Below are 17,470 nucleotides of genomic sequence, written 5' to 3'. Positions count from 1 at the left end.
TCATGTCAAAACAGACTTTAAAAAAAAAAAGAGGAGCTCAAAGTGGATGGAGGAAAATCTGTTGATTTAATGATCTGTTGGTCAGCAGCAGACATCGTGCTGGTAATAACATGCGTAGCTGCTGTTAGGATTCTCGTGTTGTTCCGCAGCAGTGGGCAGGAAGGTAACTGAAGCCAGCAGAGCTCTGGTTACGCTGTGACCTTTGGTATTCTGTCCGTGGCTCTTTGCATCCTTCCAGCTTGCAGCTTTATTCACCTGCTCTCAGAGCAGCTTCCTTTTCCTCTGTCCACGCCACTACTCCATCAGGAAACGTTTCCTTGCTGCGCTAAAGTAGAACTTTGACCCAGATGTTGTGATCACCTGTGACTTCCTTCCTCGATTCCTCCTCTGTAGGAGCTGGAGAAGTCCGCTGCCTCCTCTGCCTCCCTGATGCCTCACTCAGGGAGCGTCGGTCATGAACGCAGAGTGCGCCGTGGCAATAACCATCGTTTTCTCACTCAGCCAGTCACATCCGAGGACATGGTGGCTATCAGGTAGGTTTTGCAGCAGTCTAATGGAGGGAGATGCAGCAATGTGATTTCTTTGTCACTCCACTAATGCAGCTGAGTGGATAAGGAGCTGGCCTGCCAATCTGTAGACCTGGGTTTGAATCCTGCTCATGCTACCTCTCTGTGTCCTTGGACAATCTACATTGTCTCAGTCCACCCAGCCGCAAATGGGCCTCAGTTGGGGAAGTAACCTGCATTAGACTGGCGTCCCATCCATGGGAAGTCACAGACTCTTGTCCGCATGATGCTGCGAAATCCGGAGGCAAGCACCGGCATCAAACAGGCCTCAGGGCTTATATAGGACTTGCGTCTTCCCCTAATGTCCATGTCTGGGTTAGATGTTCGTGTCAGTCTATGCAGTGAGTGACACGTGACTGTGAACAACTGGACATACTCAGACTTGTGTCATGTTGTCCCTTTTAAATCATAATTACCCTGTAAAGTAATGCCTAGTGCATCTGGAAAGTATTCACAGCGCTTCACTTTTTCCACATTTTATGATGTTGCAACCTTATTCCAAAATGGATGAGATTCATTTTTCTCCTCAAAATTCTTCAAACAATACACCCCATAATAACTGTGAAAAAACGTTTTAAGATTTTTGCAAATTTATAAAAAACAAAAACAAAAGTAAGAAATGACATGTACATAAATATTCACAATTTTTGCCATGAAGCTCAAACTTGAGCTCAGGTGCATCCTGCTTCCACTGATCATCCTTGAGATGTTTCTACAGCTTAACTGGAGTCCACCTGGGGTAAATTCAGTTGATTGGACATAATTTGGAAACACACACACCTGTCTGCATAGAAGGTCCACAGTTGACAGTCAGAGCACAAACCAAGCATGAAGTCAAAGGTATTGTCTGTAGACCTCAGAGACAGGATTGTCTGCAGGCACAAATCTAGGGAAGGGTACAGAAACATTTCTGCTGCTTTGAAGGTCCCAACAAGCACAGTGGCCTCCATCATCATCTGTAAATGGAAGAAGTTTGGATCCAACAGGACCCTGGAGCTGGTGGCCATCTAAACTGAGGGATCGTGGGTGAAGGGCCTTAGTCAGGGAGGGAACCAAGAACCCGATGGTCACTGTCAGATCTCCAGCATTCCTCTGTGTAGAGATGACCAGTTGATTATGGTGACCTTGGGGTAATTTTCAAGGTCACAGTGAGATATTCAAGATAATGTCATCGTCACTGTTCTTAGCGTGATATCTCAACAACCAGTTGACCAATTTCATTCATATTTAGCATAAGGGTGTACTTTGGTAATCCCCTGACACTTTGTATTACTGATTTGTGAGACCTGGGGGAGGGGGACATGTAATTTCCTGAGGACTCGTGTTTGAATAGATTTCAGAAAAGATGTGTAGCTAGAAAATGCACAGTGCAAAGGTGTTAAGTATCATAGAATTTAGATTAAAAATGTAGTGTGATTCTGAGCCATTAAGTCAGAAAACAAACAAACAAAAAAAACCTATAAATTCAAGTGTTTTGATTCTTCATATTCAAATAAAAATCAGATGTGTATCTGTAGTGTCCAGAACAACTTAACGACAGTTGTTGACGATCACTTAGTAATAAAACGATTATTTTTGCAGGAGACCACCAAAAAAAGGAATGTAGTTTTATCACAAAAAATGAGTGGTCCATGCTTTATTTGCAGATATTAAATATTTCACAGTTAATGTTGAAAAGAAATGAGAAATTATTTCTGCTGTTAATCAGAGCTGTGTAACTGGATAAACAATTGAGTTATATTTGTGGATGAAAAGTCTAGAAATGGGAAACTAGTCTAACTCGTAGTAGAATGCACTTCAGAGTGCCCCTAAATTTGATATATATATATTCATTTCAGCGACTGTAAAGCTGCACAGCCAGTGCAGGCTGCAGAAGCGGACGAGGATGACGAGAGCTGTAAGCTGAGCGTGAGCGAGAAGCTGGCCCTCTTCAACAAGCTGTCGCTGCCCAGACGGCAGAGCGGCAGCCATGTTGACGGTGCACCAGACAGGCGCCGACAGAAGGGGAGCCGCTACCGCACACAGCCCATTACTGTGGAGGAGGTCAACCTTGTGAGTCGGGCCTTCACAATCCTAACTGTGACTGCACGTGTGTGTTAGTAGATTTTTAAGTGTCTCAGAGACCTTCTGTTTGTTCAGCTCCAGAAAGGCCCCATACAGCTTCCTACACTCTCTTTGTCCTCTGAGCTGTCTGGCAGACAGCAGATGTCATCCACAAACCTGAAACCCAGTGAGGTGCTCCTTTCCCGGTCCAGATATGACCCTGGTCCAGACCTGGAAGCATCCAGTTCGACCCAGCAGGCCATGCAGAGCTGTGGCTCTGAGCCGGGTTTAAGAGGGATCTTGAAAAAGAGCCGCTCCGAGGGTTCGGAGAGGAGAGTTCAAACAGAGCAGCTGCTCAGCCGTAAACAGGACGGGCGGGATTGTGAAGAAACAGGTCTGCAGGGGGTGACGCAGTGCACGGAAAGCCAAGAGGTTTCTGCTACACTGTCGCTGGAGAGACGTGAGGCTGCGTGGGCTGATGGAGGCTTGTTGACTGCCACTCCCTGGAGGCAGAGGAGCAAAATCAGGAGGGAAACCAAACCGATGTGCCCTCAGCATGTGGCCGAGGAGAAGAAACCTGAAACCCCAGACACCAGAAACCAGTGAGTAACCGAAACAGAGTTACGCGCGATAACAATGGCTGCACCAGCTCCAAATCTCATAACGATGAACATAACACATAAACGTTTGATGGGCTTTTTGATGTTGAATGTAAAATAATTATAATGAAAATCAAGAACTAAACCATCTGTTAAAAAAATAAATAAAATAAAATCTCTAACAGAATTTGCAGACTGTCATGATAAACTTAAGATGCAGCCCCCCCAAAAAAAAAAAAATATATATATATATTTTTTATCATGCTTAGATATTGTTGTTAATCTTCATGTTATGTCCTAAACCTAAAGGCAGTCGGATGAAGAAGACAAACTTGAGAAGACGACTGGAGAAACCACACAAACACTGAATGGCGATGCCAGCGTGCAGGACACGACCAACAACACTAAAGTGAGGAAGTACACGGTACAGTGCGTCACACCGCTAATGTAAAGCTACTCTCTCACAGACGTGGCACTTGTTGCTTCACGCAATTGACCCTTACATGCTAACAACACGCCGCGCACATGCCACACATACACCCTCTGTGTCACAGGCTGGAAAACACCAGGTTGTTCAAAAACTCCAAATCCATGACTTTAAAAAAAAAAAAAAAAAAAAAAAAAGACAAAGTTGATAAAACACTGGCTAGGCAGCAGCAGACAACTCATTGCATTAAACGCAACCCAGTCTCACGGCATGTCGTGATTCAGCAGCACAAAATATACATTAATCTATTGGTTTGTTATATTGTCACGGGTGTAACGGGTGCACGTAATTAAAAGTGCAGTGGGGGGGTTGGGGGGTATGGTTAGGGTTAGTAATAGTGAGTTAAAAAAACCCTGTCAAAATTTTAATCATTTTGTGACAGGAGGATGAAAAAAGTGTGAGACTGGGCTGGTTAAACGCCACTGAACTCTGTGCACACGCAGCGCTGGTAGTCACCGTTATTGACAGTGAAACTGCATATAAACAGTTGCCACACACGTGTCATCTGTGTGAGATGGGCTTTAAAGTATGCAACACCTCATGGACTTTCACCACAGCTTCTGAAGTCTGACAATCTCTGTAGACAAATGAAACCCGAACCCAAAAATCACAGATGATCCCCAACAGAAAACTCTTTCCCACCACTTCCCTTTAAGCCTGTCTTGAAGGCAGGTGCAGACCGAGTGGTGCACATCATCTTGGGCCGTGTCCCAGTTCTATTTGCCTGCCACTGGGCATGTAGCTGGGCCTCGGGTACAAAGGGGACGGATTTACTATGATGACCAGACTGAACATAATATCAACCAATCTGAGTGGGACATTTTATTCCCTTTAAAACAGAGTGTCAGAAAGTGGACAGGTGAACATGTTACCACCAGCGAGTTTTCTGTTTTTATATGATGCGCACATGTGTGTGAGTGAGATTGAGCTTCATTTTGCAGCCTCGCATCACACATAGTGCTACATTAGTAGCTGATTATTAATATTGTAGTAACTGAATGAGGATGTATTGTGTGTGTGTGTGTGTGTGTGTGGACTTTTCACTTCTGAAAAGCAGCAAAGCAATGAACCAACAAAGCAGTGCTTCATTGGTTCAAGCTGCAAGAACAGCCGCTGCAGAAGTGGTTGATTACAGAGCCGCTGCAGGGTCGGCAATCAGCGTAGAGAAATTATCATTTTTGCAAAAAACCACCCTCAAAAACAACGGATGCGCTGAAGTACCAATAAGGGAATAGTTGAGCATAAAGGCTATTGCTGTCTGTGGATCGAATCATTTCTTAATGATTCTCGATCCCCATCCCTTGCGCCTTCCTCTGAAGAACTCTGGTGCCCCCTGGGGGACGGGAGTGCACCCCATAGTTTGAAAACCACTGATATTAGGGGGACAAAGTGTACTGTATTTTCCAGAATATAAGTTGTACCTTTTTTCTGTATTAGTTCTTTAATTGGGATTTTTGTGCATTGTTGTAGAGTACTATTTATTAATGGCATTTATTATTTTAACTTTTTTTTTTTTTTTTTTTTTTTTAAGTGCTTAGATTCCTGGGAAAGTCGAAATAAATTGTCATTATAATCATTATTAATACATTATGTGTGATTTTATTTATTTTTTATTATTATTGTTTTGTTTATTTTTTCCTCTTTCTTTTTCGGTATGTATTTTGGTATGAGTCGTACTGGAGTAAGTTGCAGTCCCTCCTAAACTAGAAAAAACAACTGTACAATTTATTTTCAGTAATTGAATTGTGTTGAATTTTTTTTTTTTTTTTTTTTTTTTTTGTATTGCAAATACAAATTCATTCATGTAAAAATTCATATCTATAAGAAGTCACAAAAATTGCAGCTCGACTTTTGTAGGCTGTTGTCAGGTTATTTGAGGGGAATCTCAATGAGGGGAATCTGTTTGGCATTTTGGGTTGTTGGGTTCATTCCTGGCTTTGAGTCGAGAACAGGAGAAGGCCAGTGGTGATGTTGGGGTATTATTCTTTCCATTGAAACCAGATATAGCTTCTCCCAGCAACAGCAGCAGGATTTGGTATGTGGCAAATGTCTTCAGATGGGTGTTCTGTTACTGGGGAACATACCCAGTATCCTATGTGATAATGTACTGGGCTAAGTTTGGCTCAAAGTGTGACATGGAATGTAAACACCTGATAATTCTGCCGGTTCCTTCTGACAGTTAGCTGGACGATGTTGACACTGCAGTCAAGTCCACAAATATTGAGACATTGTCTAAGCGTTTGTTTTAGTTGTCAAATACAGCGCATTTAGAACTGAAAGGAAAAATGAATGGAGACAAAAATACTGTTGTTTCAGCTTTAACATTATGCTCCTTTTGTGTAGGTCTCCTTTATTAAAAAGCTCATTGGCTCTGGTAGCCATGAGATGAAGGCTGTCAGTGTTTTGATTTTTTTTTTTTTTTTTTTTTTTTTTTTTTTTTTTTTTTTTAGAACAGATGATGCAATGTGGGAATTCTTAATGAGATAACAGGAAACGTGATTTCAAAATGTTAAAGAAATGAGGAAGGGGACAAAGAATTCATTAGTTTTCACAGCTGTTAAATTCTCAGGAGAAATTATGTTCCTCTGTACATCCTTCCAGGAAACTTTAATATCTTAAAACTCAAACTATAAAACTCTCAAAAATTAATTTTTATGCATTATTAGAGGTCAAAGCTCTGCCTGCCATATATATATATATATATATATATATATATATATATATATATATATATATATATATATATATATTTCTGACATTTATAAATGCCTTTTTTACTCAATTTTGGTTTTAAAGTAGGAAATATACCACAACCCCTGAAATGCACACAGTGCCCACTAGATGGCGACAAAAGATGCTCGTATCTGTCAAGGTCTCGACTGTTTATTCATTAGAGAAGTAGTGGTGGGCTAATTTTTAAACTGCTAACATATTATCACAAGCTTAGTGAATAAAGCTTTAACAGTTAATAAGCATTTTTAAAGTCTGATATCAAAGATTTTAGAGCCTACCTGTTAAATGTTTTGTAGTAGATGTACAGTTCTGTCCTCTGCAATCAGAGGAGAACTGTCACAGAAGACAAACAAAATGTAACAATTTCTCTTGACACCCTACTAACCAGCCGGCAATAAACTAATTTTGGACAACTTATTTAAATTAACGTCACGTCTAAAGTTTTATCAAGTGAAAATATCAGCTACATGTTTTAGTTTTAAAATATTGCACTAATTTTAAACGTTTATTGTGTCAATCAATCAATCAACATTTATTTATAAAGCGCTTTACAGCACCGACTGGTGTCCAAAGTGCTTAACATTAGAAACACAAATTTACAAAAATAAAACGCATAAAATAAAATTTTAAAACAACACATAAAAAAAGAACATAAAAATAACAGAACAAAGCCAGTTTAAATAAATAAGTCTTTAACTTAGATTTAAAAAGTGCTAGGTCAGGAATAGTATGTAACTCAAGAGGTAGTTCATTCCACAGTCTCGAGCCAGCTACCGCGAAAGCATGATCACCCCAGCGTTTATATCTTGACCTTGGAACATCTAAGTAAAGCTGGCCAGACGCCCTTAATGTCCTACTGTAGGTGCGCAAACTTAAAATTTCAGACAAGTAGGGAGGTGCAAGGGCATAAATAGCTTTAAAAACAAACATTAAAATTTTAAAATCAATTCTAAAACGAACTGGAAGCCAGTGGAGTGAGTACAGGACAGGCGTAATATGCTCACGTCTACAAGTGTTTGTCAAAAGACGAGCAGCAGCATTCTGCACCAACTGGAGACGTGCAAGAGACGACTGATTAATGCCCGAATAAAGTGCATTACAATAATCAAGTCTGGAGCTGATGAAAGCATGAATGGCTGTCTCAAGATCACGTCTACTGAGAAAGTGCTTTATTTTAGCCAAAAGGCGAAGTTGGAAAAAACTAGCTTTGTCAACAGAATTTATCTGTTGATCGAACCTCAAACAGCTGTCAAATATCACTCCCAAATTCTTGACAGCTGGTTTTACATGGTTAGCCAAAGCACCAAAATTTGGTGTTACCACATTTGGTATGCCAGTGCGCTCAAACACCATGATCTCAGTTTTACCATCATTCAGGTAAAGGAAGGTACATGGCATGTATGCAGTGCATTATGGGTACAATAAAAGTTCACAACAGGATTTGAGATGCTCTGATCAGGCTCCACACAGACAACAGCAGTAAACCCTTTGTACATTGTGCCTAAAACTCTCGTGAATATATTCTCTGGGTTTATAGACGTTGTTATTGTTTATGTAAAAATGCCAGAAGAAGCTCAAGTTGCTTCTCCATTATTTTCAGTTGAAATCACTGTGAGCTGCAATCGCTTCCTGTTTGCTCTATAATGTCAGGGTTATTGTCCTTTACAACAGTGTTTGTCATCTTTGTTCCAGAGTAATATATATAAGATGTCTGAAATTCGGTATGTGTTTATTAAATTCCATGCTGTTTTGGCAAGTTTTCACGGTCTGTACGGCCATCTACTGGCTGGTAGTGTTCATGGCAGTATTATCAGGTTATATCAGACGGTTGTCTAATCACAACTTGACTTTTGCAAATGGCTTTTTTTTTTCCCCATATGAAAAAAATGGCATATTTTACAAAAGCACATTTATATGTAAACCAACACACACATCACATTGTTTTTACATAGAATGAATGAGCCAACCAATCAGTGTTAGCGGAAGCTATCTTACTCTTAATCCCTTTGGCATCTGTGTGTATTTGTTGCAAAAATTCAGAATTAGTGCATTATTTAAAATTAAAAGATGTGTTATTTTAACTTTGTACAAATGACAAAATTGTCATTAATGTAGTTGTTCTACACTCAACAAAAATATAAACGCAACACTTCTGGTTTTGCTCCCATTTTGTATGAGATGAACTCAAAGATCTAAAACTTTTTCCACATACACAATATCACCATTTCCCTCAAATATTGTTCACAAACCAGTCTAAATCTGTGATAGTGAGCACTTCTCCTTTGCTGAGATAATCCATCCCACCTCACAGGTGTGCCATATCAAGATGCTGATTAGACACCATGATTAGTGCACAGGTGTGCCCTAGACTGCCCACAATAAAAGGCCACTCTGAAAGGTGCAGTTTTGTTTTATTGGGGGGGGATACCAGTCAGTATCTGGTGTGACCACCATTTGCCTCATGCAGTGCAACACATCTCCTTCGCATAGAGTTGATCAGGTTGTCAATTGTGGCCTGTGGAATGTTGGTCCACTCCTCTTCAATGGCTGTGCAAAGTTGCTGGATATTGGCAGGAACTGGTACACGCTGTCATATACATCGGCCCAGAGCATCCCAAACATGCTCAATGGGTGACATGTACAGTGAGTATGCCGGTCATGCAAGAACTGGGACATTTTCAGCTTCCAAGAATTGTGTACAGATCCTTGCAACATGGGGCCGAGCATTATCCTGCTGCAACATGAGGTGATGTTCTTGGATGTATGACACAACAATGGGCCTCAGAATCCTGTCACGGTATCTCTGTGCATTCAAAATGCCATCAATAAAATGCACCTGTGTTCTTCGTCCATAACAGACGCCTGCCCATACCATATCCCCACCGCCACCATGGGCCACTTGATCCACAACATTGACATCAGAAAACCGCTCACCCACATGACGCCACACACGCTGTCTGCCATCTGCCTTGAACAGTGTGAACCGGGATTCATCCGTGAAGAGAATACCTCTCCAACGTGCCGAATGCCAGCGAATGTGAGCATTTGCCCACTCAAGTCGGTTACGACAACGAACTGGAGTCAGGTCGAGACCCCGATGAGGACGACGAGCATGCAGATGAGCTTCCCTGAGACGGTTTCTGACAGTTTGTGCAGAAATTCTTTGATTATGCAAACCGACTGTTTCAGCAGCTGTCCGAGTGGCTGGTCTCAGACGATCTTGGAGGTGACAAAATGGGAGCAAAACCAAAAGTGTTGCGTTTATATTTTTGAGTGTATACAGAATAATCTGATTTATAAATCAAAACCATAAGTCAAAACTGCTTTATTTTACAAGACCTCTGCCTCACAGCAGAACAGATGTATGTTGTTAAGGAATAATGTTTTTTTTTGTTTGTTTTTTTTGTGACAACCTGGTGGTCAGGCTCCTTTTGCTGTGGTAGAGTAAAATACATAGTAAACACAAGCTTCCAGCAGGGGGCACAAAGACAGAAGTGTTGATTCATTGTTTGGGTTTGTGATCGTGGTGTTAAAACTCAGTTTTGAAAGTTATCGGTTAGCTGTAGCTTCCAATACATTTTTGGGTGGTTTATCGGTTTAGCTTTATAAATGATAACTTTTCAATTAGCTGTTAACAAAGCTAAATTTTTGGTTAGCTATGCCCACCACTGTGGAGAAGTTAGCTTGGTGAAAATAAGACTTGTCTCTTGTCCTTATGGGCGGCTTAATTTTTTTTTTTTATTATTTTGAGGCAAATTTGGATCAACACTCTTTTAGTGGCACAGTGGTGATCTCTGCAAAACACAAATCACATAGCCTCCACACTCCTCTGTCAGCAGGCACTGAGGTCACACCTCTGACACACCACAGTGGATCTAATTATCTGTTTTCTGTTTGTACTGGATCTGCTTCTGGATGAACCTGAAAATCTCAATTCACATTAATATGGAACAGAGTGTGTGTCTGTTTAGTTGACTTGTCATAATTTGTTTAATGTACTCTTAAGTTACATTTACTGTAATAAAAAAATGATTCTTTATGACTGTATTTTTCAATGAAGGAAGAGACGGAGTTCCCCGATGCTGACAGTGTCACCCCACAGTGCTGGGTAAGCCACAGGGATTATTTTGAGTGTATTTTAACTTCCTGATGAAATATGAACCCCACACGTCCCCACATATATAGTACTACTACTTTTTTTTTTTTTTTTTTTTTTAAACTATTCTCCAAAATAGCTTTTGCCTGTCCTTGTCTTCTAACTCCTCTCACAGGAACCAGTCTTTGCCACTGTCTATTCTAGCAGCACTCCTCAGTATATCATGTGTTTCAATCAGGTAATTGTGAGTCTGCACGCCGTGTGTGAACCAGTGCATGCAGGCTAAGTGTTGCTTTTCATAGACTGAGCTTTTGCATTGGGTTAAATTTTGTTCAGATTTATGTTTATATGATAGTGGATTTTGCTATGTGATGTGTGAATTTTAATGGTTGCTTATTCTGTCACCTCATGCGGGTTTTGATTTGAAAATGAAATGACATGATCTGGGACCTGCAGGAGATTTTCCAGCCTGCAGAGAACTCTTTTTTCACAGTTTGGTGGTGGGACTAGCAAAAGGAAATTAGATTGGAAAGGATCCCTTATCATTTCTATATTCTGTGGGAGTCACTCTGCTGTTGCAGTCTACTGATTAGATAGAACTTTATTACTCCTTCAGGGAAATTGTGGTTCCAGCAGCATTGTATAGCAGCACACAGTATCAAAAGTGAAAGTAAAAAAACTATTTGCAAATATAAATACCAGGAATACTGCTCGCTACTGGTTTACTGGCTACTACTGTTCCTCTCCTTCCCATCCTCTGTCTTCCTGTTACTCCTCCTCCCCCTGAGTGAGGAGGATGCAGGATGCCAGGGGATTGGTAGTGAGGAGGGTGGAGGCAGGGAATTGATGTGGATCCTCATCATTGGAATTGAAGATCAGAAAGCACCTGAGATTTTTGGAGGGTGATGACTGATGCAGTGCTGAAGGGTAGCCCACTGTGTGGCAGCACCCAGATCCAGTTAATGCAAGTCATGCAGATGGGCACCTGGAACATTTATCAAAGCTCTTAACCTCATCAACCTCGTCAGCAAGCATAGCGGTAGCAATGCTTCAATATCATCTAAATTCAGGCATGCTTTGATGGAAAGTCCAGGCTGTGGCTACATGAACCTGGGAAATTGGGCCGTGATCTCACCCAGGGTACACAAGGAGACGTTTGTTACAGTAAGCTGTTAGCAGGTGATGGATCATGTGTCAGAGATGTCTGGGAAAAGCTTATGGAGTCTTGAGGTTGCTGGATAGCTGCCTTTGCAGGAGAACAGAGGTCCACGTGTTCAGGGTTTTGGTTCTTCCAGTCTTAGTGTATGGCTGTGAGACCTGAATATTGAAGTCTCTCCAGGGGATCCGTGTTACTTTTGGAATGACTTGGTTATTTGGCTCGGGCATCTTTTCCAGATGCCCCCTGGACGCCTCGCTGGAGAGGTGTTCCGGGCACGTCCCACTGGGAGGAGGCCCCGGGGAAGACCCAGGACAGGCTAGAGGTATTACATCTCTCGGCTGGCTTGGGAACGCCTTGGGGTTCCCCCAGAGGAGCTGGGGGAGCTGTGTGTGGATCGGGAGGTCTGGGCAGCTTTGCTTGAGCTGCTGCCCCCGCGACCCGACTCCGGATAAAGCGGAAGAAAATGGATGGACTTGGATGAGGTGGGTTATGTACATTGTGAGGGGACACTTCCCAAAGCACGATCCATTACACACATTTCTCAGTGCAGAGGATCCTGGCAACTGGTAAAGACCACGACAACACTCACGTATCATCTGAGACTGATAGTTGCTTTTGGGAGGTGGGGGTGGCCTAGGTGATTGAAAACCAAGATCCATGGTGGTTGGAGTGTAGTAGGTGTGGTGATGTCAGCAGCGCATGCTCCCAGCCCTGACCTCCTTCAGTTTTCATTGTATTCATTACAAGTCTGTGGGTTTGCTGGTCGACTCGCTGGAATTTTCTTTATTTTTTGGCATTCTGTTCTCACTTCTCAGAGCAACCTGTCCTTTGAAGCACAAGAAGTCTACTCATCTACCAAGTGCCACATCCAACCTCAGTGGAGACAGAAGGTGATTTTAATACATGCTGATGATATATATGACATTTAAAAACACACCCCTGTAACCTTGTGTGTTTTTTTTTTTTTTTTTTTTTTTTTTTTTTTTTTTTTTGTATAGGCTAAAAATGAGGCACTTCAAATTACTGAAGCAGAGGAAATGAATGCACAGCAGGACAAAGAAGAACCGGTCCAGACCAAGGAAGACTCAGACCAGTCCACTGTGAATGGACACAAAGATGGTAGAACTGCACTCTGCTTACTCCCATTCTTGTATAAACACCGAGCAAATCATCTAATGTGACAGTAAAAATAAGTTGATATATTGAGTAAGCTGTACAACATGTTTATGGGTAATGGTCTCTTTAGTATGTATTGAGAACTCCATAACAGATTTTTTTAAAGAAATTATTACATAATAGAAATTCTGTAGTTTGCAGTGTGCACAGTTTGCTCTCTTATGTGTGTGTATTTGTTTGTCAAATGAAATTTGCAGAATTAAAAGAAAAGTTGATACAAACCAGGATGTTGCACAACTGCACTTAAACATTGCCACATCCATATACAAAACGCAGAGGATGTACATTTGGCATTATGACTGCTGCACAAATGAAGGGATGACACAATAACCAATTGATTTTGTTGAGGCAGGACACTTCAAAGCAGGCAGTTATTTTTCTGCCACTAGATGTCATACTTGCATCACATTACAGGACATAGACAAAGCGTCCCTCTTCCTTCTCATACCCCCGCATCGAGCACAAGGAACGGCATTTGGTGCCTGTTAACAGGACTAAGGGCTGTTCATAGCCCCGTCTTCACTGCAGGGATTTCACCTACTCTCCAGATTTCACAAATATTTACAGATACGGCCTACTAATTGGCCTTCTCAGCAGTTGTGTCTCCACTGCGGTGAAGACTCACCGGGGTCAAAAGTGAAAGTTTAAAAAAAAAATGCAAAGTACCAGAAATACTGCTCACTACTGGTTTACTGGCTGCTACTCTTCCTCTCCTTCCTGTCCTCTGTCTTCCTGTTACTCCTCCTCCCCTGAGTGAGGAGTTGTACAGTCTGATGGCCTGAGGGACAAAGAAGTTTTTCAGTATGTTGGTCCTGCACTTGGGAAGGAGCAGTCTGTGGCTGAAGAGGTTCATCATCCATAATGTCTAGCAGTTTGTCGAGTGTTCTCTTCTCGGCCGCCGTCATCAGAGTCCAGTTTCATGCCAACCATGGAGCCAGCCTGCCTGATCAGTTTGTCCAGCCTGGATGTATCCTTCTTGGATGTGCCCCCCAGCACACCACGGTGTAAAAGAGGATGCTGGCTACTCCGAACTGGTAGAACATCCACAGGAGTGTTCTGCACATGTTAAACGATTGCAACCTCCACAGAAAGTAGAGCCTGCTCTGTCCCTTCCTGTACAGGTGGTTGTTGTGGGTTGTCCAGTTTGCTGTCCAGCCACAGCTCGAGGTACTTGTTGGAATCCACAGCCTCCAACTCAGCTCCCTCGTTCGGATCTGGTCACGGGCTTGGTCCGGACTTCCCAAAGTCAGTGACCAGCTCCTTTGTCTTTGAGGTGTTGAGCTGTAGATGGTTTGTGTGGCAACAGGCAGCAAAGTCCTTCACTAAGCTCCTCCTCTCTCTTTCACTATATTGCTAACATAGTGCTAGGCAGTGGTGGGCACAGCTAACCAAAAAGTTAGCTTTGACCGTTAATTCGCTAACCGAAAAGATAACGTTTATAAAGCTAAACCGATAAAAGCTTTTAAAAATTTAGCGGAAGTTATAGATAAAAGCTAAACTGATAACTTTTAGTATTGGCTCCAGTACATTGTTAGCTACTGAAAAAACAGATCAGCCTTCTCTCAGCAAAAGAGAACTGGTGACCAGAGAGAAAGGAATATATATATTCACAGCCATACAGACTTGCAGACGTATCACGGGAGTCATGCACAGCAAGACAGTTTTGACTTGTGTTTAAAATTTTAAACAAACTAATTCCATGCAAGTTATTGAAATTAACGTCACCTTTGTCATTTTACAAAGGGAAAATATCAGCTATATGTTTTAGTTTTAAAGTAATGCACGAATTTTGAAGGTTTTAGCGTTTACAGACACATGCCGAAAGACATTATGGGAAAATTACTTTCCTGTCATCAGTGGTTGGTCGGTATATGTAAAAACCAACACAAGTTACTGTAACGTGTGTTGGTTTTTACAATGCCATCTACTGGATAGCAGTTTCCATGGCAGCAGTGTTCATGGCAGTGTGAATACCAGTTGCCACATTTTCACTAAAAGTGCTGAATCACTTAACAGAATTTTCAGTTTTCAAATCGCCTTTTTTTTGTTGTTGTTGTGGGTTTTTTTTTTTTTTTTTTTTTTTTTTTTTTTACAAATAAAAAAAATTGACATATTTACAAATTTCCTTCCATCCATCCATTTTCTTCCGCTTTATCCGGAGTTGGGTCACGGGGTTAGCAGCACAAGCAAAGCCGCCCAGACCTCCCGATCCACACACACCTCCCCCAGCTCCTCCGGGGGAACCCCAAGCCAGCCGAGAGATGTAGTCCCTCCAGCCTGTCCTGGGTCTTCCGCGGGGCCTCCTCCCAGTGGGACGTGCCCGGAACACCTCTCCAGCGAGGCGTCCAGGGGGCATCTGGAAAAGATGCCCGAGCCACCTCAACTGACTCTTTTCAACGTGGAGGAGCAGCGGCTCGACTCCGAGCTCCTCCTGAGTGACCGAACTCCTCACCCTATCTCTAAGGGAGTGCTCAGCCACCCTGCGGAGGAAGCTCATCTCGGCCGCTTGTACTCGCGATCTCGTTCTTTCGGTCATGAGCCAAATCTCATGACCATAGGTGAGGATCGGAACGTAGATCGATCGGTAAATCGAGAGCTTTGCTCCCCTACTCAGTTCTCTCTTCACCACGACGGTCTGATACAGCGACCGCATCACTGCAGATGCTGCACCGATCCATCTATCGATCTCACGCTCCATCCGTCCCTCACTTGTGAACAAGACCCCGAGATACTTAAACTCCTCCACTTGAGGCAAGGACACTCCACCGACCTGAAGAGGGCAAAGCACCTTTTTCCGGTCGAGAACCATGACCTCGGATTTGGAGGTGCTGATTTTCATCCCGGACACTTCACACTCGGCTGCAAACCACCCCAGTGCATGCTGAAGGTCCTGATTTGACGATACCCAACTCTTGGAGAGGGGCTGGACGCTTCATTTACAAATTTATTTCTAAAAATGTGGGCAGTCCTGCAGTGGAGACACATGCAAGGGTGTTGAACCCCCTAAAATGGCCCGTAAGTTCCTGTGGTGGAAACAAGCCTCATGTGGGAAAAGCCCATTGTTTGTAGATACTATTTGAACCACATTCTTGCTTGGAAGATTTTTTTTTTTTTTTTTAAATCTAGATTTTTTGGGGTGTTTTGTTGGAAAGTAGCTGCTATGTTGTTTACTGCTCTCTCTTCTTTAAACAGGCATGGTGACAGTTTCACAAGGCAGGACTCTCATGCACAAAACATACAAATACAGGAATCTCCTACACTAATTGTGCACACGAAGCCAGACTAAGAAAGTAAATGGGTTGGAAAAGCTCACTGCGCAGAGGGAGCGCTGCTTCGTTCTGTACAGGACACCACTGAATACTTGCACAGAAAAATAGTCTGTTTGCTGCATTAATGTGTACGATGCCATCTGACTGTATTCTGTGTTTGTTTTTTTTGTTTTTTTGTCAGACGTTTCCACACAGCCTGTGATGGAAGTAGAAGGTAAAACATTTTGAAATTAGATCCTCTCTCCTTAAGACTGTTGCTGTGCCATTTGTCTTAATAAGCTTACATTTCTGTCTCTTAGTAGAGCTGCAGAGCGCAAAACAGGAAGTGAAGGAGACGAAGCCTGTGGATGAATCAGTGTTTGATGCATGCTTCCACAGGGAACAGTTTCCTCTTTATGCATGTGATCCCCCATCGTGTGGAGATGTTGCTGCCACAGCGTGTGAACAGAACTTAGGTTTCCTCTGCCAGAACAGCACACCGACGTGAGTCCAGTTTGTGATGATGAACAAAGTTGTGCATGCTTCTGCTCCTTGTCTGCTTTCCTATGTCATTTAGGAATGACAGCCAGCCTGGGGTGCTTCTGTGGTGTGGTGGATGCGGTGATGCTCCCAGGCTCAACCTACCATTTGTATCCGGAGTAGCACTGTTTTCAGAACCCACAAGAAATGGGACAAACAAAATATGATGATTATTTTGAATTCAGATCATCACTTTTACAGCTGCTTTTCTTTGGACAAGTTAGGGGATGGACACAGGTCTGTAAACAGATTTGCACCAAACTTGGCACACAGATGGAGGTGGGTTCTGAAATTGCTCAAGTGAAGTCAAATTTGCCAAAAGTCGATCACTGGGTCTGTTTGACCTACTTTTCTCTGGTCCTTCTGCTGATTTCTACCAACCTTGGTACGTCAATGAAGGTTGACCCTGAAATTGCCTTTAATGTTTGTGATCTTACCAACAGCTGACACTTTATTAACCACATTATTTAAATACCTGGCAGTAATTTCTTGAAATTAACACTTTTATCTCATTAATTGTTAAAAAAAAATCTGAATAAAATCAGCTAATTGGTCCTTCAGGTTGGCACCTCACCACTCTGAGCCTTAGGTCTTTCCTCTTGTGTGGCACAGGCTGACTTCGGCAGTAGCAGAGCACAGACGAGCGGTGCGTCCGTCCCGTCGGACACAGGGTTCCAGAAACCCTCTGAGAGTTTTGGCTGCCAGAGAGGACATCAGACATGACTACATGGGGGAGAGAGTGGAAACAGCTGCTGAGGAAAGAATTCAAACACAGAACCGTGAGTGCAGATCATCCCTGTCCCCAGTTCATTTCTCTTCATCT

At 42.4% G+C, this 17,470-nt stretch overlaps 1 protein-coding gene across 1 annotated transcript in view; it reads left to right on the top strand.

Moving 5' to 3' along the window:
* The window catches only part of svilc (supervillin c), a 44,264-nt gene that overhangs the window by 8,359 nt on the left and 18,435 nt on the right, over positions 1-17,470 (top strand). Inside the window, exons 6-16 of the mRNA XM_034190225.1 lie at positions 394-533; positions 2,405-2,618; positions 2,706-3,211; positions 3,518-3,632; positions 10,489-10,536; positions 10,700-10,762; positions 12,499-12,573; positions 12,682-12,802; positions 16,310-16,342; positions 16,428-16,611; positions 17,260-17,426. Of these exons, the coding sequence (XP_034046116.1) occupies positions 394-533; positions 2,405-2,618; positions 2,706-3,211; positions 3,518-3,632; positions 10,489-10,536; positions 10,700-10,762; positions 12,499-12,573; positions 12,682-12,802; positions 16,310-16,342; positions 16,428-16,611; positions 17,260-17,426 (1,666 nt within the window). The remainder of the gene's footprint in view (positions 1-393; positions 534-2,404; positions 2,619-2,705; positions 3,212-3,517; positions 3,633-10,488; positions 10,537-10,699; positions 10,763-12,498; positions 12,574-12,681; positions 12,803-16,309; positions 16,343-16,427; positions 16,612-17,259; positions 17,427-17,470) is intronic.

Source organism: Thalassophryne amazonica, chromosome 16 (assembly GCF_902500255.1).
Source record: "Thalassophryne amazonica chromosome 16, fThaAma1.1, whole genome shotgun sequence".
In the NCBI taxonomy this organism is placed as follows: domain Eukaryota; kingdom Metazoa; phylum Chordata; class Actinopteri; order Batrachoidiformes; family Batrachoididae; genus Thalassophryne; species Thalassophryne amazonica.
The sequence above is the reverse complement of the archived record's forward strand: the minus strand, read 5'-3'. Positions and strand labels throughout refer to the sequence as shown.